Source organism: Branchiostoma floridae, chromosome 11 (genome assembly GCF_000003815.2).
Source record: "Branchiostoma floridae strain S238N-H82 chromosome 11, Bfl_VNyyK, whole genome shotgun sequence".
In the NCBI taxonomy this organism is placed as follows: domain Eukaryota; kingdom Metazoa; phylum Chordata; class Leptocardii; order Amphioxiformes; family Branchiostomatidae; genus Branchiostoma; species Branchiostoma floridae.
Genome location: NC_049989.1, coordinates 679888 through 703678, shown reverse-complemented (window position 1 = coordinate 703678; position 23791 = coordinate 679888). Strand labels below are relative to the sequence as shown.

At 45.0% G+C, this 23791-nt stretch overlaps 8 protein-coding genes across 11 annotated transcripts in view; 3 read left to right on the top strand and 5 right to left on the bottom strand.

Moving 5' to 3' along the window:
* Positions 1-2636: 2636 nt before the first annotated feature.
* Positions 2637-3115, bottom strand: LOC118425869 (histone H2B-like). The gene has a single exon (XM_035834999.1). The coding sequence runs from the start codon at positions 3080-3082 to the stop codon at positions 2720-2722; it is 363 nt and encodes a 120-aa protein (XP_035690892.1). The 5' UTR covers positions 3083-3115; the 3' UTR covers positions 2637-2719.
* A 209-nt stretch (positions 3116-3324) lies between these two features.
* Positions 3325-4196, top strand: LOC118425866 (histone H2A). Its single transcript, XM_035834997.1, has one exon. It carries the CDS (start codon positions 3353-3355, stop codon positions 3725-3727), a length of 375 nt encoding a protein of 124 aa, XP_035690890.1. The 5' UTR covers positions 3325-3352; the 3' UTR covers positions 3728-4196.
* A 590-nt stretch (positions 4197-4786) lies between these two features.
* LOC118425864 (histone H1-like) lies at positions 4787-6762 on the bottom strand. The gene has a single exon (XM_035834992.1). It carries the CDS (start codon positions 6117-6119, stop codon positions 5499-5501), a length of 621 nt encoding a protein of 206 aa, XP_035690885.1. The 5' UTR covers positions 6120-6762; the 3' UTR covers positions 4787-5498.
* Positions 6763-6821: 59 nt separating this feature from the next.
* On the bottom strand, positions 6822-7471 carry LOC118425871 (histone H4). Its single transcript, XM_035835002.1, has one exon. It carries the CDS (start codon positions 7200-7202, stop codon positions 6891-6893), a length of 312 nt encoding a protein of 103 aa, XP_035690895.1. The 5' UTR covers positions 7203-7471; the 3' UTR covers positions 6822-6890.
* A 639-nt stretch (positions 7472-8110) lies between these two features.
* On the bottom strand, positions 8111-8589 carry LOC118425870 (histone H2B-like). Its single transcript, XM_035835000.1, has one exon. The coding sequence runs from the start codon at positions 8554-8556 to the stop codon at positions 8194-8196; it is 363 nt and encodes a 120-aa protein (XP_035690893.1). The 5' UTR covers positions 8557-8589; the 3' UTR covers positions 8111-8193.
* A 206-nt stretch (positions 8590-8795) lies between these two features.
* On the top strand, positions 8796-9248 carry LOC118425868 (histone H2A). Its single transcript, XM_035834998.1, has one exon. The coding sequence runs from the start codon at positions 8827-8829 to the stop codon at positions 9199-9201; it is 375 nt and encodes a 124-aa protein (XP_035690891.1). The 5' UTR covers positions 8796-8826; the 3' UTR covers positions 9202-9248.
* A 1648-nt stretch (positions 9249-10896) lies between these two features.
* On the bottom strand, positions 10897-17539 carry LOC118425865 (mitotic-spindle organizing protein 2B-like). Of its 4 annotated transcripts, none has more exons than XM_035834995.1 (3): positions 17377-17539; positions 13099-13258; positions 10897-11663 (listed from the first exon to the last, which is right to left on the bottom strand). In XM_035834995.1, exons 2-3 carry the CDS (start codon positions 13233-13235, stop codon positions 11420-11422), a joined length of 381 nt encoding a protein of 126 aa, XP_035690888.1. In that variant the 5' UTR covers positions 13236-13258; positions 17377-17539; the 3' UTR covers positions 10897-11419. The 4 variants fall into 4 exon arrangements, with proteins under 4 accessions (XP_035690888.1, XP_035690887.1, XP_035690886.1 ...); XM_035834994.1 differs by lacking the exon at positions 17377-17539 and adding an exon at positions 17137-17233; XM_035834993.1 differs by lacking the exon at positions 17377-17539 and adding an exon at positions 17024-17210.
* The window catches only part of LOC118426101 (oxysterol-binding protein 1-like), a 45187-nt gene continuing 38904 nt past the window's right edge, over positions 17509-23791 (top strand). Inside the window, exon 1 of the mRNA XM_035835359.1 lies at positions 17509-17691. Within this exon, the coding sequence (XP_035691252.1) occupies positions 17546-17691 (146 nt within the window). The 5' untranslated portion in view covers positions 17509-17545. The remainder of the gene's footprint in view (positions 17692-23791) is intronic.

The window sequence follows — 23791 nt, the reverse complement described above, 5'->3', positions numbered from 1 at the left end:
TGTCAGGAATGTAGATTCCGCGCGTGCGTAGTTGCATCATGCTGGACTGAACCATTACCTCCACGGGTTAGCTTTCCAGTCGCATGGCACATGCCGATATACGTGTGCAAACTTGGAAAGTTTGGTGGCCTTCTTCACCCTTGATATCTTTGTTTCGAAAATGCAAACCGATGTGTGAAACAAGCATTGTTTGTGCTTAAATGATGTATAACATGTGGAGGTTCGTGGATAGCGATGTGATAGTTACCTTCGCCAAGAACGTTATATTTTGGGTAGCGGTTGTATGTGTGTGTGTGTGTTTGTAGAAGACCACCATAACTTGAGAACGCCGGGATGGATGGTACTGATACCCGGTATAAATAAATAAACAAATAAATAAACAAACAAATAAAGTAGCAAACAAAATAAACAAACAAATAAATGAAAAATAAACAAATAAATAAAAATAAACAAATAAAAATAAACAAATAAAAATTAGATAAAAATAAATAAATATACAATTAAAAATAGAACACAAATACAAATAAGTAAATGAAAATAAACAAATAAAAATGAATAAAAAATAAATAAATAAAAATAGATAAATAAAAATGAAGAAATGAAAATGAATATATAAATGTGGGTAGGCCTTGTTGAGACCTGGAAACGATCAGATTTTGGGCCGGTTACTTTACTGCAGCGGAACTTCCTGGTTTGATATCTCGAGTTTTGGACATGCTGCGGCTATGCCTTTTAAGTGGTAGACAGCTCTTGATGCCGTGAGTTAGTGGTAGCTAACGGCTTGTTTTGGAACTGCAGGACAGGTTTGGTGTCAGACTTTGAAAGGGAATAACTCAAGAAGGGGTCGACGGATTGTTATGATTTTCACCGTCGCCATGGCAATAATTTTTATTGCCACACTTTTTGGAAGTGCTTTTTTCCATGATTACTGAGTACTCTGTGTAGAATTTCACCTCTTATATGGTGCTGTCGCCATATGCATTCCATTTTGTCGAATTAATTGTTTTTCTGAATAAAAATGTAAGACACAGTTAGTCGTCTTTAACATTTTTAGTGCTCCTTCTAAGTTAATTAAAACTAGAAAGGCATATTTCAGCCATCTCCTTCGCCATGCAACAATACTGTTCCAAAATCATCCATGTGTGAAAATGGAACACTTCTGTTTCTTCTATCCCAAAAATGAATCTTACAAAATCCCCCTGTTCAAGAATGGACTCTTCCAATTCACCCTATGTAAATTTGCACAATAGACCAGTCCAGAATTACTCCCGCCGAAAACATGGCCTTTTGTATAAGCAAACCAGTCAAACAAATATTGAATTGTAAAAAAAAATCCCCGTGCATCAATGGATTTCCAGATAACACTAGGCTCGCTGATTGGCTGCTGAATCATCCTCAGGATATTGATTTAGGCTGTCATTGGCTGTCTATGTAATTAAATGATAGACATGTCCAGGCCTGTACCTGCAAAAGAACTTCAGGTGAGGGTCAATGACGTCAAAACCACTTCAAAAAGTGGTTCATGCCAAAAATTATACATGGGTCATTTGGTTGTAAAACCAGGGCACAAGAGCCAAACGTGTATTTTTTGCTAACAAAATGGCCAAAAAATCGCAAATTAAGAATGTGTTGTAATAGATGGCAAAAGTGTTATTGAATCTATAAGGGCATATGATCAAGACACCTGTACCAAATTCCAAGTCATTCGGTTGTAATACTAGGGTAAAGGGGGCCTAAATATATAGTTTTGTATAAAAAAACTCAATAAAATCAGTTTAAAGGCAGATATGAAAAAAAGTCGTACGAAAAATCTATAGCGATCATTTCCACTCGTATGACTTTGCCGTCGCCACAACTAGCCAATGGAAACACGCCATCCCCCACCCCACAGGAGGCGCGCCAGACAATGCCATGCTGAGCGTATCCCACCGACAAGACAAACAACGAGGAATAATGATAATTCGAGGGAAAGCAGAGAATTTTCTTTAATAAAACTGTGTAACCTAGTTCGGGCACGAAGTAGTGCGTGTTGTTCTGGAGCGTGAGGGATTGTCGATTGTGGGTGATCGAGTGCGCAAGTGTTGTAAATGTTAGAAGAATATGTCCGTTTTGAGCGTGTTTGATATGGATGGCGATGTTTGTTCGGATGTGTTGAACTTTGCGGCTGGGCAGAAGACGGCAAATTAGTCCGCGAAAAGGGTAACATGGCCTTGTCGCCTGATGATCCAAATCATGTTCGCTTGTGGTGTAATGCGACCTGATGACCCAAATCATACTTTGTATGTTCGCCATCGGGGATTTTGATTCAACGACAAAACGAAGTAAATCTACCCAAATTGCACCCAAAAGTTTGGCTACATACATGTAAACCTGAGGCATTGTGTGTTTACGTTGCATAGAAAGACAACGCCGTTCGATCGCATTGTTCTAAAGAACGTCAAAATGGACGTACATATGTCATTGCAATTGTGTTCGAAATTTATTGCGTCATAATGATGCCCTTCCTTTGTTTTCTTTCTGTTGGTGTATACACGAGTGGTTGGTTGCATGGTTGGTGTGACTTCTTGATGCGTTATTTTACCGGAAATGGAATTAGTGCGATCACAGGTTAGTGATTTGTGTGCGTGTGTTGGGTCATGGAAAGCGTGACTGGTATAGCTCTTTTGTGAGGATGTGGGTGGCCTTGAAAAAGGCCGGGGTTATAGCTTGTGCAGTAGGTCTACTTGGAGCTGGTGTACTTGGTGACAGCCTTGGTGCCCTCGCTGACGGCGTGCTTTGCCAGCTCGCCCGGTAGCAGGAGTCGCACGGCGGTCTGGATCTCGCGGCTGCTGATGGTGGAGCGCTTGTTGTAGTGAGCCAGACGAGAAGCCTCGGCGGCGATGCGCTCGAAAATGTCGTTGACGAAGGAGTTCATGATGCCCATGGCCTTGCTGGAGACACCGGTGTCGGGGTGCACCTGCTTCAGCACCTTGTAGATGTAGACACCGAAGGTTTCCCTTCTCTTTCTCCTCCTTCCGCGCTTCTTGTCTCCGGCGGGCCTGGCTTTGCCAGCTTTTTTAGCAGCTTTTCCACTTGGCGGCATGACGACGTTCTTGGCGTATGAGACAGCAAAGAATAATTGCGCCAGTGTCTGCTTTGCCTTTATATCGGGGAAGAATGCAAATTATCGGATTGTCTAGTCCAAGGCGCGGACGTGGTAGAACCTCTCACGGTTAAGCTCTCGCTATTGGTTCGTTGTCGGAAGTCGTGAATCCAGCGGCGGGGTATAAATTGTTTGGGCAGAGCATTTCGACTCTTCATTCATTCATTCTTTTTGCCATTTGACGCTAATCAATCGACTTCATTCTACATCATGTCTGGACGTGGTAAAGGAGGCAAGGCACGCGCCAAGGCAAAGAGCCGTTCTTCCCGAGCGGGGTTGCAGTTCCCGGTTGGCCGTGTCCATCGCTTCTTGCGCAAGGGAAACTATGCCGAGCGCGTGGGTGCTGGTGCCCCTGTGTACTTGGCGGCGGTGCTCGAGTACCTGACCGCTGAGATCCTAGAGCTGGCCGGTAACGCTGCCCGCGACAACAAGAAGACCAGGATCATCCCTCGTCACCTTCAACTGGCCGTCCGCAACGACGAGGAGTTGAACAAGCTATTGTCCGGCGTCACCATTGCACAGGGCGGCGTTCTCCCCAACATCCACGCCGTGCTTCTACCCAAGAAGACCAGCAAGGCTCAGTAAGATCCAGACGGAGAGATTTAAACCCCGGCCCTTTTCAGGGCCACCCACATCCTCTCGAAAGAACTGTATCATGATCACCAAACTTTAGCTTTACATACAACTATTCTATACGAAAACAGAAAATAAATGCGTGTATGACCCCCCCCCCTCCCCACGCACACATCAAAACAAAAACACGCACATCTACTTGGACAAATCTGTATCTATTTTAAATTCCTGACAGACAACTTTGAGCATGACATTTGTGAGCAATACTGGTTGCCATATCACGTCAGAAATGACCGCAGTACAGCTTCCTTACCAGTGTGCCGCTTCCTGCTAACATACCTCTACATTATATGTACGCGTAGTCGGAGAGAACACGTGGAGAGTGTACCGTTGTATTTTCGCCTGACTAAAACGTGAAAAACAAGTGTATTTATTTGTTCTTTGTTTTCTTTAATGGCTTGGTTGTTGTGGTGCTGGGAGTCTACTATTTCGCAAGTACTGATTTCATCCCCTGTCGACTGAGGGGGAGGGGTGCAAACGTGTAAACTGTGTAACAGGGAATCTGCTTCAAATGTTGCAAGAAACGTGAACGATATAGATCTTTCTGGGATATGTAGGTGGCCCTGAAAAGGGCCGGGGTTGTCGATCTTGTTCCGATCCTCCTTACGCGCGTCCCCTCGGATGCGGCGTGCGAGCTGGATGTCCTTGGGCATGATGGTGACACGCTTGGCGTGGATGGCGCACAGGTTGGTGTCCTCGAAGAGACCGACCAGGTAGGCCTCGCTGGCTTCCTGCAGGGCCATGACCGCCGAGCTCTGGAAGCGCAGGTCGGTCTTGAAGTCCTGGGCGATCTCTCGCACCAGGCGCTGGAAGGGCAGCTTGCGGATGAGCAGCTCCGTCGACTTCTGGTAGCGACGGATCTCTCTCAGGGCCACGGTACCGGGCCTGTAGCGGTGAGGCTTCTTGACACCACCGGTAGCCGGGGCGCTCTTACGGGCAGCCTTGGTGGCAAGCTGCTTCCTCGGGGCCTTGCCACCGGTGGATTTACGGGCGGTCTGCTTGGTACGTGCCATGTCGAACTTTGTCGAAGCTCAAGTGCGAGACAATGAAAGTAGTCGGCGCACGGCGGAGTGTGAATTTATAAGACCCGCTAATTAGATGTCCGCAGATTTCAATTGGCCGCCACTCTGGCGTCTGATTGGTTCTCTTGCCAAAATTAGACCTTGCCATTGGTCGGTTTTCGTGGCTCCAGGATCCGATTTTTGCAGCAAGCTCGGCACGTTTGGGGCTCCCGCAGATGAATGGGGCAAGGGTACTGAACTTGAATACTAAAGAAATGCATATGGCTATTGGATACAAGAGGACATTTCAAGTGATGTGCGCAAGTGCGTCTAGCAGTTTAAACGAGACACATTTCTGCACAGTCAAGTTTTGGGTTGATAAGTAAATATCGTCAATATCGGCGACGTCTTCTGTAACGATATTCTGATAGCGTGTGTGCGTGTGCTCATTCGTTAGTTTTTGTGTTGGTAGATATTGAGTACATTTCACGTATGTTATGTGTCAATTATCGTTTAGTTTTTGTATGTGTCCACAAGAAAGGTCTTCATTCACAAGTGTGTGTGTGTGTGGGGGGGGGGGTGTCCAACATTGTATCTTTTATAAGCAGGATAGTGTGCATTCGTGTGGAAAAAGTATAACTTTGATTGACATAGTTCCTTTGTGAGGATGTGGGTGGCCCTGAAAAGGGCCGGGGTTTGCAGAAAATGTGACGGTCAGGTCTCTACTTCTTCTTGGACTTGGTCGCCTTCTTGGCGGGCGCCGTCTTCTTGGCGGCCTTCTTTGCCGGGGTCTTTTTGGTGGCAGCTTTCTTGGCAGCAGTTTTCTTTGCCGGAGTCTTCTTGGTAGTCTTCTTGGCCGCTGGCTTCTTGGTAGCCTTCTTGGGGGTGGTAGCCTTCTTAGCCTTGGGCTTTTTAGGCTTGGTGGTCTTGGGTTTGTTGGCCTTCTTGGCCACGGGTTTCTTGACCGGCTTCTTGGTAGTCTTCTTGGCGGCCTTCTCGGCAGCCTTCTTGGCTGCCACGTTGATTTTGAAGGAACCCGACGCCCCGGTTCCTTTCACCTGGAGCAGGGTACCCTTATCCACCAAGGCTTTCAGGGCACGCTTGATGAAGTGAGACTTCTTCTCCACGTCGAACTTGTAGTTGGCGGCGATGTACTTCTTGATGGCCGGCACCGAAGAACCCGTGCGGTCCTTGAGTGCTTCCACAGCCGCCGTGATCATGGCGGTGGTGGGCGGGTGAGCCGCAGGGGCCTTCTTGGGCTTGCTGGCCTTCTTGGGGGACGATGCTGCGGCGGACATGCTGGCGTGACAAGTCTGCGGTAGACGTGCAAATGAACCCGACATCTTGTCAAGCTGGCGTCAAGTACTCATGGTGCGGACGTGAACGGAAACACAGACAGCTCGTCTGTGTCCTATTGTCCGTACCTACAAAATTTGTGTTTCTTTTCTAACTTTACGCTGACATTTCTCCTTTCCCGGCCATCAAACATAACATTGGACCGGTTTCCGTACAGGAGCACATGTTCGACTTACTGATTTCATGGTAGCGGCTAGCCAGAGGTATTTAGATCTTGAGATATTTGACATCTTTTCGATAAGCACGCTTCGGAAAAAGTGAGCGGGACGTTCGACTACGTTCAACGGCTTATCCAGTTTGCAACGGAAATTAGGAATGGGTGACTTTTATGAATTCCTAACACGTAAACTCGACTTTCATAGAGAAGACACATGTACGCTTGTATCTCACTCAAACGCATTTCTCGAGAACTAACAATGCACAAAAATATATCAATACACAGAACGGAAGTGGGGTCACGGTTGTTGCTGAGTGCTTGCATGGCCGACTTGGGTTTGACTTTGTCTTTATTCGATACTATGTTAGACTAGACTCGTGATACTTTATATACATGTGTTGAGGTCTGTTCTTAAGCTCGGCAATAAAGGTATTCATTCATTCATTCATTCATTCATTCAATCATTCTTTATCATCGTTATTAAAGTCAGGCGTGTTCATGTGTGCGATCGTATTGTGAGAAGATACAGCTCTTTTTTGGATATTTGGGTGGCCCTGAAAAGGGCCGGGGTTTGCTTGCGATGGTGAGTCCGTCGGGTCCTTTAGCCGCCGAAGCCGTACAGGGTGCGACCTTGGCGTTTGAGGGCGTAGACAACGTCCATGGCGGTGACCGTCTTGCGTTTGGCGTGTTCGGTGTATGTCACAGCGTCACGAATGACGTTTTCCAGGAAGACCTTGAGAACGCCTCGGGTCTCCTCGTAGATGAGGCCGGAGATGCGCTTGACACCGCCACGGCGAGCCAGACGACGGATGGCGGGCTTGGTGATGCCCTGGATGTTGTCGCGAAGAACCTTACGGTGACGCTTGGCGCCTCCCTTTCCGAGACCCTTGCCTCCTTTGCCGCGTCCAGACATGATAGATGCTGTAGTCTTCTCGAGTCAGAGTGGAAAGAATGAATGAATGAATGAATGCAATTTCTCCTGTCGTCACCGCTTTAATATCCGCCCTGCGGACCTACGAGGAGTCTTTGCCGTCGCCACAACTAGCCAATGGAAACACGCCATCCCCCACCCCACAGGAGGCGCGCCAGACAATGCCATGCTGAGCGTATCCCACCGACAAGACAAACAACGAGGAATAATGATAATTCGAGGGAAAGCAGAGAATTTTCTTTAATAAAACTGTGTAACGTAACGAGGAGTTTGTTGGGGTCCCCGAGGGCGAAGCGTGAGGGATTGTCGATTGTGGGTGATCGAGTGCGCAAGTGTTGTAAATGTTAGAAGAATATGTCCGTTTTGAGCGTGTTTGATATGGATGGCGATGTTTGTTCGGATGTGTTGAACTTTGCGGCTGGGCAGAAGACGGCAAATTAGTCCGCGAAAAGGGTAACATGGCCTTGTCGCCTGATGATCCAAATCATGTTCGCTTGTGGTGTAATGCGACCTGATGACCCAAATCATACTTTGTATGTTCGCCATCGGGGATTTTGATTCAACGACAAAACGAAGTAAATCTACCCAAATTGCACCCAAAAGTTTGGCTACATACATGTAAACCTGAGGCATTGTGTGTTTACGTTGCATAGAAAGACAACGCCGTTCGATCGCATTGTTCTAAAGAACGTCAAAATGGACGTACATATGTCATTGCAATTGTGTTCGAAATTTATTGCGTCATAATGATGCCCTTCCTTTGTTTTCTTTCTGTTGGTGTATACACGAGTGGTTGGTTGCATGGTTGGTGTGACTTCTTGATGCGTTATTTTACCGGAAATGGAATTAGTGCGATCACAGGTTAGTGATTTGTGTGCGTGTGTTGGGTCATGGAAAGCGTGACTGGTATAGCTCTTTTGTGAGGATGTGGGTGGCCTTGAAAAAGGCCGGGGTTATAGCTTGTGCAGTAGGTCTACTTGGAGCTGGTGTACTTGGTGACAGCCTTGGTGCCCTCGCTGACGGCGTGCTTTGCCAGCTCGCCCGGTAGCAGGAGTCGCACGGCGGTCTGGATCTCGCGGCTGCTGATGGTGGAGCGCTTGTTGTAGTGAGCCAGACGAGAAGCCTCGGCGGCGATGCGCTCGAAAATGTCGTTGACGAAGGAGTTCATGATGCCCATGGCCTTGCTGGAGACACCGGTGTCGGGGTGCACCTGCTTCAGCACCTTGTAGATGTAGACACCGAAGGTTTCCCTTCTCTTTCTCCTCCTTCCGCGCTTCTTGTCTCCGGCGGGCCTGGCTTTGCCAGCTTTTTTAGCAGCTTTTCCACTTGGCGGCATGACGACGTTCTTGGCGTATGAGACAGCAAAGAATAATTGCGCCAGTGTCTGCTTTGCCTTTATATCGGGGAAGAATGCAAATTATCGGATTGTCTAGTCCAAGGCGCGGACGTGGTAGAACCTCTCACGGTTAAGCTCTCGCTATTGGTTCGTTGTCGGAAGTCGTGAATCCAGCGGCGGGGTATAAATTGTTTGGGCAGAGCATTTCGACTCTTCATTCATTCATTCTTTTTGCCATTTGACGCTAATCAATCGACTTCATTCTACATCATGTCTGGACGTGGTAAAGGAGGCAAGGCACGCGCCAAGGCAAAGAGCCGTTCTTCCCGAGCGGGGTTGCAGTTCCCGGTTGGCCGTGTCCATCGCTTCTTGCGCAAGGGAAACTATGCCGAGCGCGTGGGTGCTGGTGCCCCTGTGTACTTGGCGGCGGTGCTCGAGTACCTGACCGCTGAGATCCTAGAGCTGGCCGGTAACGCTGCCCGCGACAACAAGAAGACCAGGATCATCCCTCGTCACCTTCAACTGGCCGTCCGCAACGACGAGGAGTTGAACAAGCTATTGTCCGGCGTCACCATTGCACAGGGCGGCGTTCTCCCCAACATCCACGCCGTGCTTCTACCCAAGAAGACCAGCAAGGCTCAGTAAGATCCAGACGGAGAGATTTAAACCCCGGCCCTTTTCAGGGCCACCCACATCCTCTCGAAAGAACTGTATCATGATCACCAAACTTTAGCTTTACATACAACTATTCTATACGAAAACAGAAAATAAATGCGTGTATGACCCCCCCCCCTCCCCACGCACACATCAAAACAAAAACACGCACATCTACTTGGACAAATCTGTATCTATTTTAAATTCCTGACAGACAACTTTGAGCATGACATTTGTGAGCAATACTGGTTGCCATATCACGTCAGAAATGACCGCAGTACAGCTTCCTTACCAGTGTGCCGCTTCCTGCTAACATACCTCTACATTATATGTACGCGTAGTCGGAGAGAACACGTGGAGAGTGTACCGTTGTATTTTCGCCTGACTAAAACGTGAAAAACAAGTGTATTTATTTGTTCTTTGTTTTCTTTAATGGCTTGGTTGTTGTGGTGCTGGGAGTCTACTATTTCGCAAGTACTGATTTCATCCCCTGTCGACTGAGGGGGAGGGGTGCAAACGTGTAAACTGTGTAACAGGGAATCTGCTTCAAATGTTGCAAGAAACGTGAACGATATAGATCTTTCTGGGATATGTAGGTGGCCCTGAAAAGGGCCGGGGTTGTCGATCTTGTTCCGATCCTCCTTACGCGCGTTCCCCTCGGATGCGGCGTGCGAGCTGGATGTCCTTGGGCATGATGGTGACACGCTTGGCGTGGATGGCGCACAGGTTGGTGTCCTCGAAGAGACCGACCAGGTAGGCCTCGCTGGCTTCCTGCAGGGCCATGACCGCCGAGCTCTGGAAGCGCAGGTCGGTCTTGAAGTCCTGGGCGATCTCTCGCACCAGGCGCTGGAAGGGCAGCTTGCGGATGAGCAGCTCCGTCGACTTCTGGTAGCGACGGATCTCTCTCAGGGCCACGGTACCGGGCCTGTAGCGGTGAGGCTTCTTGACACCACCGGTAGCCGGGGCGCTCTTACGGGCAGCCTTGGTGGCAAGCTGCTTCCTCGGGGCCTTGCCACCGGTGGATTTACGGGCGGTCTGCTTGGTACGTGCCATGTCGAACTTTGTCGAAGCTCAAGTGCGAGACAATGAAAGTAGTCGGCGCACGGCGGAGTGTGAATTTATAAGACCCGCTAATTAGATGTCCGCAGATTTCAATTGGCCGCCACTCTGGCGTCTGATTGGTTCTCTTGCCAAAATTAGACCTTGCCATTGGTCGGTTTTCGTGGCTCCAGGATCCGATTTTTGCAGCAAGCTCGGCACGTTTGGGGCTCCCGCAGATGAATGGGGCAAGGGTACTGAACTTGAATACTAAAGAAATGCATATGGCTATTGGATACAAGAGGACATTTCAAGTGATGTGCGCAAGTGCGTCTAGCAGTTTAAACGAGACACATTTCTGCACAGTCAAGTTTTGGGTTGATAAGTAAATATCGTCAATATCGGCGACGTCTTCTGTAACGATATTCTGATAGCGTGTGTGCGTGTGCTCATTCGTTAGTTTTTGTGTTGGTAGATATTGAATACATTTCACGTATGTTATGTGTCAATTATCGTTTACTTTTTGTATGTGTCCACAAGAAAGGTCTTCATTCACAAGTGTGTGTGTGTGTGTGGGGGGGGGGGGGTGTCCAACATCGACTCAGACAGAGACATAATGGCAAACCAGTGAAACCACTCAAAGACGCATCAGGTATGAAAGGTTTATTCCCTTAAAGTTAAAGTAGGAAGCCAAAAGCTAATGCCATGTTACGTTGATAAAGATTAAACATGCAGGTATCAAGATAACAGTTACTCAAGCAAGTTACTGGATAGGTTATGGAAATGGTCAGACGTTTCAGTATCCAATACCTTTTGTCAGTGAGTGACACCGAGCAGATCTGTTGATCAGTAGGTTTTTAACAGGTTTTCAAACATGATTACAAACTTGGTAAAAAGATCTTGCTCAGGATCACTGAAGAAAAGTAGTGGATGCTAACTGAAATGTCTGACCCTTTGTATCCAGTATCATCTTCATAATGCCAGGATGATTTCTGATTTTTAAGTGCCATGATAATGAAGACTATACTAAAACTGTCTGCTTCCATGGAATAGCCTTAGGCTTTCCTAGGATATATGTACATGTTTATCTGATTAGGACAGTATAACTTAGTCCATAGATTCAGGAATTTTGTCCCCTGCATCAAGATTGAGTGATGAATAAATCCAGGTTTTAGGACTTGTGTCCTTTGTATGACAGTTTGTGTGAAGTCTTTGTTCTGGGCTGGCGGTGCAAGCTTCTGCTAGATGAGTCGGAGGAACTGGAGACATTGGATGTGTCCTTGTGTGTGTGGGAGTGGGCAGCTTCAGTATCCCCGCCAGCAGAACGAGACTTGATGGCACTGTTGGCCATGGACTTCAGTACCTGGAGGATGGTCATGGGCGCCACGTTCAGCCGTAACAGGTCCAGCACAATCCTGGAGAAAGAGGGAAATTGCAGTGGCGTTGATTTTAAATTGGGTAAATGTTACGGACATTTTAACAAAATAAATCCTATGAAAATATAAGCCACAATCCGTGTCGATCGTCGACCCAATAATATAATATTTTTCACATGTTTACGGCATTATTGTAAGGATGTATGCAACATGGTGCTAGTTTAACTGTCAACCTCAGACAGTGCCGGCGGCCATGTTCTGAGTGCCGTTTACCTCACTGTTCTGGAGGTTTTGCGACCTCAAATTTATGATTGTTATGTTTTTACGTCTCTAATGTGAACGAATCATTCTTCCATTGTGATGCTGATAGTTTTCTTCAAACATGGAACCACAAGTCAGGAATTCCCTATGCTGCCAGGCTGGCATGATAGTTTTCTGGTTTACGATGTAAACAGACACTTGTAAATATAAAATGCTATTTCACAATGTCAGTTTGGTGTATCATTTTCTCCCGATAACAACATTTACTTTGTACCTTTGTAGTGTCATAGTGAAATTGACCAATGTATTACAAGGGCCATTAAGGGCACCGCCAAGATTTTACAAATTAGTGGGTCATAGCAGGGAAATCCGCGCCGCTCCGCCGAAAATGAATTTCCAGCAAAAGTACCAGTGAAATATAGCAAAGCCTCAATTTCCAAAAATTTATATAAATAAACGTACCGTCCAAGATAAGAACATACCGGGTGGATTTCAGGAGGTATGTTTATTTGGGACATTAGTCATCCATAAACCTCACCTCACCTCACCGGTCCCATAGCCTCACCGGCCGTAAACAGAGAAAAGTAAACTCTTGCATGGCAACACAAGCTGTCTGACACTTGAGCCATGATCTGACACAGCACAGTAGTGCATTCATCATTTCCCTAAAACAAAGACTAAAGTTGAACAGTTGAGATTGGGCGAGCCAAATTCCTTTGTGCTTGAAGATTAAGTTCAGTTCATGACATGTATTTGTTTCATTCAGACATTGGTAATGTGAAATCCACACCCCTGTACTATAGGGATAGGTACATCTGTAAAAACAAAACAAAAAAGTGAAAAAAATCAGTGCTCAAATTTTGGACAGAATAGAAAATGAATATGACAGGCATCAACACATTATGAAGCTTACTGGTCCGAGAAAATAACAAGAACAAAGTAAAGTTTACAGTCATTTCTACCACTGGTTTCTACAGTCAAATGTACAGAGGCAGTTAGCCATGTTTACATGAAGAGAGGATTTTAAAGTGCCAGAGGTACTCCATCAAACAAATTCTTTTGTAGCAAAATGGACAATCAATCACCAATTCACAAGCATCGTCAATTCACAAGTTTTTACATACAATCAGGTCCAGGTTCAGGAACTGAACCAGACCTGAATTTTCTGTACTGGTACCCACCCCTACCCTGTATGTCTGTAGTGATGACTTACTTAAAGACATGAGGGTCCATGGTGATGCCTGCAAGGTTACACAGCTCATACAGGTCAGCCTCTTCTCCTGACAGAACATTCTTACTCAGGACCATGAAATTGTATGTCTGAGACTTGGCCATCTGTGGTGATGTCATTGTCCAAGTTTTACTCTGTTAATCTGTGAAATGAGAAAGAAGGTGGCACAGATTAGTACTAGGGGTGCATACTGGTATAATGTAACCTAGGTAGGTAGGTACAAGTGACACAAGTCTGGTAGCCTTGAGTGTAGTTGGTAATAAGTTAGTAGGTTTGCAGTATAATAACATCATCATTTATCAAAATACTACTGCTGTTTCCTTTATCTAAACATCATTCGAGTTTGGATCAGAGTTTGTCTCAGGACAGATCTTCATTGCAATCTGTACTACTGAGTAGTAGAATCGCCGATTGTTCTAGGACAGATCTCGATCGCAGTCTGTTTCCTACATCTTAACAATTTAGTTAACATCATTTGACTTTGGATCGAAGTTGGTCCTAGGACAGATCCCAATCGCAATCTGTACTAGTAGAATCGCCCATTGTCCTAGGACAGATCCTGTCCTAGCAGAGGCGGCGGCAGCAAATTTCGTTTGGGGGGGGGGGGCAAACTTTTCATAACAGAAAATTTGAAATCTTAACCCTCTAAAACGCCATTTCCTGCATTTTGGCGGGCAAATTTTGCTGTCAGACTAAGCTTACTTTGATGACAATTCTGTTAGAAAGACACATGGTTTTAGCGAGGGCGATGCCCCCAAAGTATATTCACGATTTTGAGTACCGAAGGTGTCGCAAGGTTGGTCTGGGGAAATCTTAAAATCTGCACGCCATTTTCTCTATTTTGAAGGACAAATTTTGCTGAGGGACTATGCTAAATCTAATGCCATTTTTGTCAAAGAAAGAGATGTTTGAGGGCGATGACCCACGCCTCAACAAATTTTTACCATGTCGTCGTTTCATAGTCATCGCTAGGGAGGTCCGGAGAAAATTTTGAAATCTTGACCACCTGAAACGTCATTTCCTGCATTTGAGGGCCACCTTCTACTTGTAAACTAAGCTAAGTAAGATACAAGTAGTAAAATTTCTATTAGTTTAAAAGGTTTGCGAGAGCAACGCTCCCGCAACATATTGTCCTGTGCCAACAAGGCCGAAGACGCGAGCCGTCACAAGGGAACTCTCTGGGGAAATTTAAAATCGGGACTCTCTGAAACGTCATTTCTTGCGTTTTCAGGCGTAAATTTTGGGGGGGGGGCAGCCACCGCCACTGCCTAGTTGTTGTCCTTGTTTAACGTCTAATATTTCACTAGACGTGAACTTAAAGCTTAAAAAATTGGGTGCACCAAAACATTTTTGGGTGCACCACTTAAATTTAAGTAGAATGTCAAAAACGAAATACCTAATAATAAAACTTAGTTACAAGCTGTCAAATTCTTAAACAAGTACCATGACAGACATTTTATTATCTTTCTAACACTTAGATGTCAAGAATATGATGTATTCTAGTACACTTTAATATCTTGGTTGCACAGTTACAATTTTGGGTGCACCTGGGTGCACATGCACCCAGTATTTCGAGCCCTGTTCTCTCTCTCTCTCTCTCTATCCGGTTTAGCGTCCGTTCTTCCCTGAAGCAGGGGTTGGACGTGTCGCCAAGACGTTTTGGTTTAACTACTGTTATTTGTGATTTCTTGCAGAGTAGCAAGTATCTCTTCTTTGGCTTTTTCCTTATACCCCCTTTCCACTAGCATGGCGCTCTCGCCACGCTCTCTCTACAACATAGAATTTGACAGATCGCTCAACGAATTGTAGAAAAAAGAAATTTGTTTACACATTGTGTGTTTTGTTGTCCTCTCAGTCACACTTTAACATGGTGTATGAAAACCTAGCATAAATCAAAGGTTCCACATGTACTATTTAAGTCGCAGTGAGAGCGCATCGCGATCGCCGTCTACTAGTAGTGGAAAGGGGGCCTTACCACCTGTAGTATTGGTGTTGGTAGTGAAGGTACTTGTTAGCTACGGCTGCGTGGCACGTTGGATACACCCGATCCCTCGATCTCGGAAGAAAAGCAACACGCAGTTTGGACAGTTCGATGGGAGTCTCCCAACCAACGACGACTGGATGCTGTAGCCGGACCAAGCATGGTCATTCCACGAAGTCAATCACGTTAAACAGCCTCATTACTTATGTTATAGGGTACCTACTGGCTGGCAAAATACACCAGATGATTATTATCATTATTATGGTGCCCATGTTACAAGGTGGTAGACTTGAGTCTATACGGCTCTTTGTCTTGTGTTCCTCAACGCCACCCCTCAGATCTTGTTTGGATACTGGGTAACACCCCTTGTGTCCTTAAATCTTGTTTGAAGTAGGTGAAGATAGGAGTGCTAATCTGAGTTTCAGATTTGGGCGATCTCATATGAAATGCAATATCAACTAGAGTTCCACGAACACATACCTTTGCCAAATAAACCAGGTTTGTTATGTAGAATGATGTCTGTAGACAAATGCATTACTCATTTCATTTTCTTTATAATTGTATGCTTGGAGTTGGTTTATAAAATTGCGGCATTGATTATGCAAATTAGATCCCAAGTTACAATTTACGATATCTATCAGCATACCAAAAATCATGATGATCCTTTGACTTATTCTCTTTCAAAGTCTTTAAATACACCTCTTTTTCTCTTCCCTTTTTCTCAGTTACATATGTGACAACTTTGATGAAAGTACTATAATGGAATGCAGTGGATTTATCAACTTTTCCTCATTAATTATGCAAATTAGCTGTTAATTTGCATAATAAGTATCACATTATATAAGTCTTCACTTAGGCTATCTACATGCCAAAAATCATGACGATCCTTCAACACGTTCATATTTTCTCATTAATTATGCAAATGAGATCATCATTTGCATGATAAACATTTATTGACATTTCTCTCTTTCTCAGCTACATATGTGACAAGTTTTAAAGTCCTATTGTGGAATGTAGTTTGAATTTATAAAATATCCTCATTAGTTATGCAAATTAGCTGTTGATTTGCATAATTGGTATCTCATTATGTAGGTCTTCATTTAAGCTACCTACATACCAAAAGACATGATGATCTGTCAACATGTTCATATTTTCTCATTAATTATGCAAATGAGGCCATCATTTGCATAATTGATATCCATCGACTTTTCTCTCCTTCCCAGCTACATATGTAACAAGTTTGAAAGTCCTATCATGGAATGCAGTGGATTTATAAATTTTCCTCATTAATTATGCAAATCAGCTGTTGATTTGCATAATTAGTATATCATTATGTAAGTCATCACTCATTCTATCTACATACCAAAAATCATGACGATCCGTCAACACGTTGTAGAGTTATTCTCGTCCAAAGTTTGAAAGGAAACCGGCGCCTGCAGTTCCAAACAAGCCGCTAGGGGGTCCAAACTCACAGCACTTACTCTCTGCCCCAAGGGCTATCTACCAGTCAAAAATCATGACCACAGCATGTCCAGAACACGAGATATAAAAAATTGAGGTTCTGCTGCAGTACCTTAGCAAGCCGCTAGGGGGCCCATTATCGAACTTGACCTTCGTTTTCCCGACCTCTACCCACCTACCATATATCATTGGGATCCATCAAAGGCTTCTCGAGTTATGCTGTTAACACACACACAGACACACAGACTCACAAGCCTAAAACATAACCTTAGCCATTCTGGCAAAGGTAAATATTGGGTTACCAGCTGTTTGGTTGTGATTCTCAAGTAAGCCCGGACCAACTCCGATCGCGATCTGTCCTAGTAGTAGTACAAATCGGCGATAATTTGCCCTGGATCGTGAACTCTACTGTGACATAGACGCAAGAGTTAGCACCTGTGTCTTAGACCCAGCAACTGTACTCACCTGAAGTGGTGACGTGTTGAAGATACCTGTTAGAGGGAATACAAAATGTATTGCCTTCTATAAAGAGTTTAAACACCACACCGTTCCCAATGATAGAAAGAAGGAACATGTACCGCTATTTTTTGGGGGGTCTGGCCGCCATTTTTGGCAAAGGATGACGGGATGTGTTCGTCATATCTCGCGAGATGAAATGTTGCTAAACCAATGCGCTAAGAAAGTAGTACCATAAATTAAGTATCGTTTCATCTCCGATTAAGGCAATAGATGTCAAAATCATTCCATCAATATTTTGTACATTGTATCTACTTTTACAATCGGTGGTTATAAATTTTCTGTGCAGAAGCCAGATCTACCTTCCCGTCCACCCACCCCCTCCCCCAGTAGTGGGAGGGTCCTGGTTAGGCGGTGCTCCGGTCCTATGTAAGGAGACATCTTTGCTGAGGTTTTGGCCAAGTTTTCTCCAAAATTCCCAAGTTTCGTGGCAAGATTGGGAAGCACAAGGACAAAGCCAAAGGCGTCGCGATGCCGGACTCCAAGCAGTCCGCGCCCAGCAAGGGCAAAGCGGCGCCGGACGAGTTCAAGGGCTGGTTGTTCAAGTGGACGAACTATCTAAAAGGTTACCAGCGCCGGTGGTTCGTGTTGTCCAATGGTCTCCTGTCCTACTATAGGTGAGCCCTCCCCCACAAACATATAGCGTTATAATGTCAATGGGTTATACTAGATTTCTGCTTTTATGATCATATCATCATGATAGATATATGCAGTATGATGTTATTTTCTTCCCAAAGTATTATGTACTAGTGAAGCTTTGCAAAGAAGAGGTAGAACCCAGACTGGTCGAACTCTAAGTAAGATGACTCAGACCAGTCTGCGTTTTAAAGTTTGGTCTTCCATGATAATTTTTCACTAATTTTTTTAGTGTTGGGATCTGCTTCTGCTTTAAAGGCGCCCAATGCAATGTTAGAGCATTAGAACTGGAATTATTCTGGTTAAAACAACCGGTACGATGTCAACATTTACTTCACCATATCAGCACATTTGTATCATTTTTTCATACTTTTGAGTGTTTAAAAATGTACTAACAATGAACCATGCAGCAAATGGACCCCCATCATGTACTGTACCCCACAATAAATCAGCACAGGATCGAGCCAGGAATAATTTCCCGTTGGTCAGACAGCGCTCAGATTTTCAATGACATCTCATCGCCCAAGGACGTCACATCTTTGCTCAATAAAGGTCGATATGCAATAGGATAGTAGTTTTATCTAAACGTACAGTGTGTAAATATGCCTTGAAATTTGAATTAAAATTTTCAAGGCCCTAATGATGCATTCCGCTAGATAAGTATGGGGAAGAAAGTAAATCGCTCAAATCGCTTCGCTATAGGGACCCTACTACTGTGAAATTGGAATGCCAATGATTTGTAAATTATCTTTTATGCCTCTCTGTAAGTGTTGATGTGTAACGAACAAATGCCACAACATCTTATTCTGTCAGCATAACTTTGACGGTTGCATATTATTACAATCATATTCAATAGGTCTTTATGAAAGGTAACAACATGTCTATCTGTGAATCACATGTTGAGTTGAGTTGTCAGAATGGCAAGATGTACAAGACGTGCAAGATGACTTAAGTTCACAAGATGACATAAGTGTACAAGATGACTTAAGGTGTACAAGATGACTTAAGTGTATAAGATGACTTAAATGTATAAGATGACTTAAGTGCTGGACTTACCCAGGCTTCAAAAATTCTCACCTTCCTCTAGATAAAAAAACTCTGCAGTTTACAGGCTCAGAATACATGAACAGAAATAACAGACACACCGGTGGTTCTTGTGGCTCTGAGTGATAAACAAGGTACAGTAGAAGCCGTTTAATTGCATAACCTGTTTGCCAGCGTATTAATACTATTATGTGCAATTATCCGGCTGGTGCAATATTGCAAAGTTATCCAGCTGGACCGGGTTTGGGATTTTGGCATTACGTGCAGTTAACAGAAGTGTGCGTTAATCCTTTGTGCAATTATAACTGGCTTCTACTGTAGCATAAAGACGGGGCCACCGACTCTGGCCGACCTGCAGACTGCTGCCAACCACTTGACTCTGCTTCCATGAACAAGGAGGTTGAGAAAGCGATGCAGGTGGTATGACTATGAGAAAACGTAGCGGGAACCACCATGATAGTCCGGAAGTTAGGACCAAGATTACAAAACTCGTTGTCTCAGTTTAGTGGCCACAGAAAGCACTTGACACGAGGAGAGGCAGCGAATTGGCCACACGTTTGAACAAGTAGGTGTTCCAAAGAGAAGTCATCTGCCAAGGAATGAACGAGATTGCAAAAGTGAAACTTTCCTCACAAAAATATCTGAAGCTTGGCAACCTTGATGCGGTGCTGTAGGACTTTGTGAAAAGCACCAGACAGGCAAGGGAAGCCGCCATTTTGTTTGAGCTCTTGGGTTGTGGAGAAATCTTGTAGTGAGGGTTTGATTCTGATTTGTTTTACATTTGTAGCACACAAGTACTCATATCATTTTGAACTTTAGATACTAAAGATTTGACTGTAAATTCTGCCAAAGAAATTGATAGTTTGCACCACATTTTTTGTAGTTCCTTTGCATTTTTTAAAATTGTGTGACGCCATTCTTTACAGGGGTAAAGGAAACAAGCATAGAAGTTTATGACTTGATAACATTTTCTTTTCAGCAAATTGCTTATATTATGGCGGTACAACAATTTCTTTTCACAAACATACTTAAGTTATTTTCTGGCCGGTTACATAGGCATCTAACATTGTTTTAGATGATACTAGTATACAACAAGAAAGGGAAGTAAAAAAAAAAAAATGGTTCTTGATGTTTTGGTTTAAACGGACTACGGACTGGAATTGAAACTTTTTAAAAGTCCAATTCCGATTCGGTGTACCAGTACGCACCACTAGCTGTGAAATTGACTGTGGAAACTTGTAGATGGTTGAATTGTTGCGACACGCAGGACAAAGGTCCATTTCGCTACAAAGACATTGGTGTTTTCAGTGGAGTCGCCGATGCCCAATGACTGTTTAGAAATACAATTTTCATGTTAACAACGCAATCTTCACTTTATGATCACAGCCAAGGGGCAGAAAATAAGTTTGGAAGCTATTATTTTTGCAAAGAATGTCTAACCACCATACATAAGGTCTCATAACACAGTATTTATACGCGACCCCTGTCCCCAAAAGTAGTTTGTGTTAAATTAGTGCCCCGCAGTACTTGCAAAGGCCGTATTTATTCTTCCGTGCACGACAGCGAGGTGGAATCTGTGGTGAATAGTAGAGGAATACATCGGTGTTCATACTGTATAAGTTGGATTATGTTGCTTTTTCGGCCGTCGGGAATTTGCGCCTTGATACGGTTACCGGCACTTCCTGTTCGTCTCCTGCAGTTCCATGACCTCCGCTGGGGGTCAAATCAAAGTGTCTTTTATAGAAAAATGAGCAGGCAAATCTATGCTCATTTTCAGATATTTTGTAGGTTGTACCCTCGACTTGAACATACTAAATTCTTGTGAATTGTATCTGCACCCTACTATAGGTTTTGAGTCGTCGAACCACCTCACTTTAAGGTCCTTAACCATGTAAATCCCCATACCCGAAAAACTGTGTTCTGAGACCTTGAACCACAGCGTGAATTCCCCAGGGACGGACAACCACACTGAATTTGACTGATATGTTAGGAATTGACCTCGGCTGACTTGAACTGTAACATTTTTGTTACCTTTAGACCCGCCGTTACCATGGCAACGGCCGCCAAGACCGCTCCCTATGCTTAAGTATAGGACTTGGTGTGGTCTAAAGCCCGTTCGACCCCCCCCCCTTTTTCCGCCCTAAAAAAGACTAAACCCCAACCCCAATCACTTAGAACGGTAGAATGCGGTCTGGCAAGCTCCTTGTAGAAGAAAAAGTCAACTGGAATATTAAATTTGTTGAGATAATGAGACCAATTAGCGGCCCCTCAGATAGTCCTTGTACAGGGCCGACACCTGTGCTAGGCGCCGAAGTGCAAAGTTGGCCATATCTCAGGAACCATTTGAATTTCTGTTCTAAAACTAAAACTGGTACGGTTTTATATCCTGACTAGTTTTATTGTATGAATGAAAAGAAATCCAAGGTCAAGTTGGTTCAAGGTCTCATAACACAGTATTTATCCGCGGTCTCACCAGGAAGGCGCACGACAGGGTCGTTAGGGAGGTGAGTTGGCCTCATGAATACGTTTTTTTCGCCACCACTGCCATCACATATGACTCATTGACTTACGACCAGTTTGTCGTGGGGGAAATGTCCATCATCCTCAGTTCCCACACCCACCCGTTAGAAAGCCGGAACAGGGGACACATCTTGAGGGGACTCATGCTGGAGGTGCCCATCTACACTTTTCGGGGTATTAACAACTTTTTCAAGATTCTACTCATCCACGCGGAACACGGCCTAGTCAACATTGACACTAACGTTACTTTAGCCGAGGTGCAAAAACTGAAGGAAGATCATCTGAGGCGGCCCTCGCTGGAGATGGAGCACGGTCACGCACACGGCGGTCTCCAGCAAGCAGCACCCACCGAGAGAGCCAGAGGTCCACGCAGCACATACTGCTACAGGTATCAAGCCAATACCTGCACCTTCGCCACCGACCACATCTCAGCGTCGGGTACACTCCATGTACAAGTTCTGTGCCAGGAATAGGCCGGAAGTGGACGCGGATCATCCTGCCAAGTTCTGCCCATACAACAGAGACACCGGAGGGTACAGTAACCAGCCAGGGAATTCCGACAACCCCTGACTAGACTTGGCGCGTAGCACAGGTGTGATTTATCCGGCATCAACCTTGACCGACAACACGAAACCGATTCAACGCCCACATGCCGCTCTAAAGCCCTCACCAGACAAGACGGCGAGCACCCACATCCCACATGCTGCTCTAAAGCCCTCAACAGACAAGACGGCGAGCACCCACATCTAACATACCGCTCGAAAGCCCTCACCAGACAAGACGGCGAGCACCCACGTCCCACATGCCGCTCGAAAGCCCTCACCAGACAAGACGGCGAGCACCCACATCTAACATGCCGCTCGAAAGCCCTCACCAGACAAGACGGCGAGCACCCACGTCCCACATGCCGCTCGAAAGCCCTCACCAGACAAGACGGCGAGCACCCACATCTCACATGCCGCTCGAAAGCCCTCACCAGACAAGACGGCGAGCACCCACATCTAACATGCCGCTCGAAAGCCCTCACCAGACAAGACGGCGAGCACCCACGTCCCACATGCCGCTCTAAAGCCCTCACCAGACAAGACGGCGAGCACCCACATCTCACATGCCGCTCGAAAGCCCTCACCAGACAAGACGGCGAGCACCCACGTCCCACATGCCACTCTAAAGCCCTCACCAGACAAGACGGCGAGCATCCATGTACTCTCATGTCCCTAATAAACATACCTTCCGGAATAAACATACCCCCCGGACAAATCGTCAATATCTAATAAACGTACCCCCCGGAATAAACATACCCCCCGGAAAATTACCAAATTGACAAGTATTTAACTGTGTCCATACTACTTCTGTCCAAAGAAAAGAAGATGATAAGCAGGTAGGTTCTTTTTATTTATTTATGCCTAAGAACCACATCAGTTGTATAAATAATGAGCTGAAGAACTATAACAGATATCTTGTTCGAATTATGATATTTTCTCCATTTTGTAATAAAAGGCACAGTGAAACCTGCCTTATGAGTAACCTGAGTATAGGGGCCACTTGGCCATTTCGGTCAGTTTTCGTCGGTCCGTTGGATTTTTTACCTAATCATTAAGAAATAGTCTATAGCGGTCACCTGTCGAATGCGGTCGCGGCCAGACGATTTTCGGTCCGGCCGCTATGCCAACACTGCCGATAGCGGTCACCGGCGCGGCGCGACTGGCGGGGTTCACTTTTTTCAATTTCTGCACTACATCAGCAAAATGTAGGCTCAAATTAGACGATTTACGAAGGAAACGTTGAATAAAGAAACATTATACAAAATTATGTGATTTTATGCGAAGTTTTTCCACCAAAGTGGTGTTGAATTCACGCGGCGTTTTTTCTCGTCTCAGACTCTTTGCACTCTACGTATACCCTTCTCTACATCGTCATATCTGTGTAAACTGGAATACCATATGGACAGATTTTACAAATAGACCGTCCGTTCATGTATCTGATGTTTTAGGTTCTCGAATGTACGCTGCCCAATTTTCGTATTCCGCGGGCCAAAAATGGAAATCTCCGTCTCCGGTAATTTTCCAAGATGGCGTCAGCAGCAGATAAACAAGGTCACTAGGGGTCAGTGGGCGACTCCATTTTTCCAAGGTAAAATGTCGCAAAAAGAATTCTCATGTGTAGCATGAAATACAGTGATTACGGTATAAAAACGATTAAAATCTATTACATGAAACTTTTTTATGTGAAAACTAGACTAAGGCTGATTTTTGCCGGAGAAATAAGCCTACTTACAGAAAGTTTATTTCGACGTGACCTTCTCGGCATAATGGCACATGCATCTACAGAGGAAAGTGTTTGTGGCGGTTTGAAGCTTAGAAATGATTATGAACTTGCTGTTTTTACCGACGAATTCCTGCCGTTTTGGAGAATATGCGGCGTCAAAACTCATATCACAAGGGAAACGAACTTATAGTTGTATTTTTACGTCCAGTATTTATTATGTGAACGATCACTCTTCCGCCTCGCTGACGA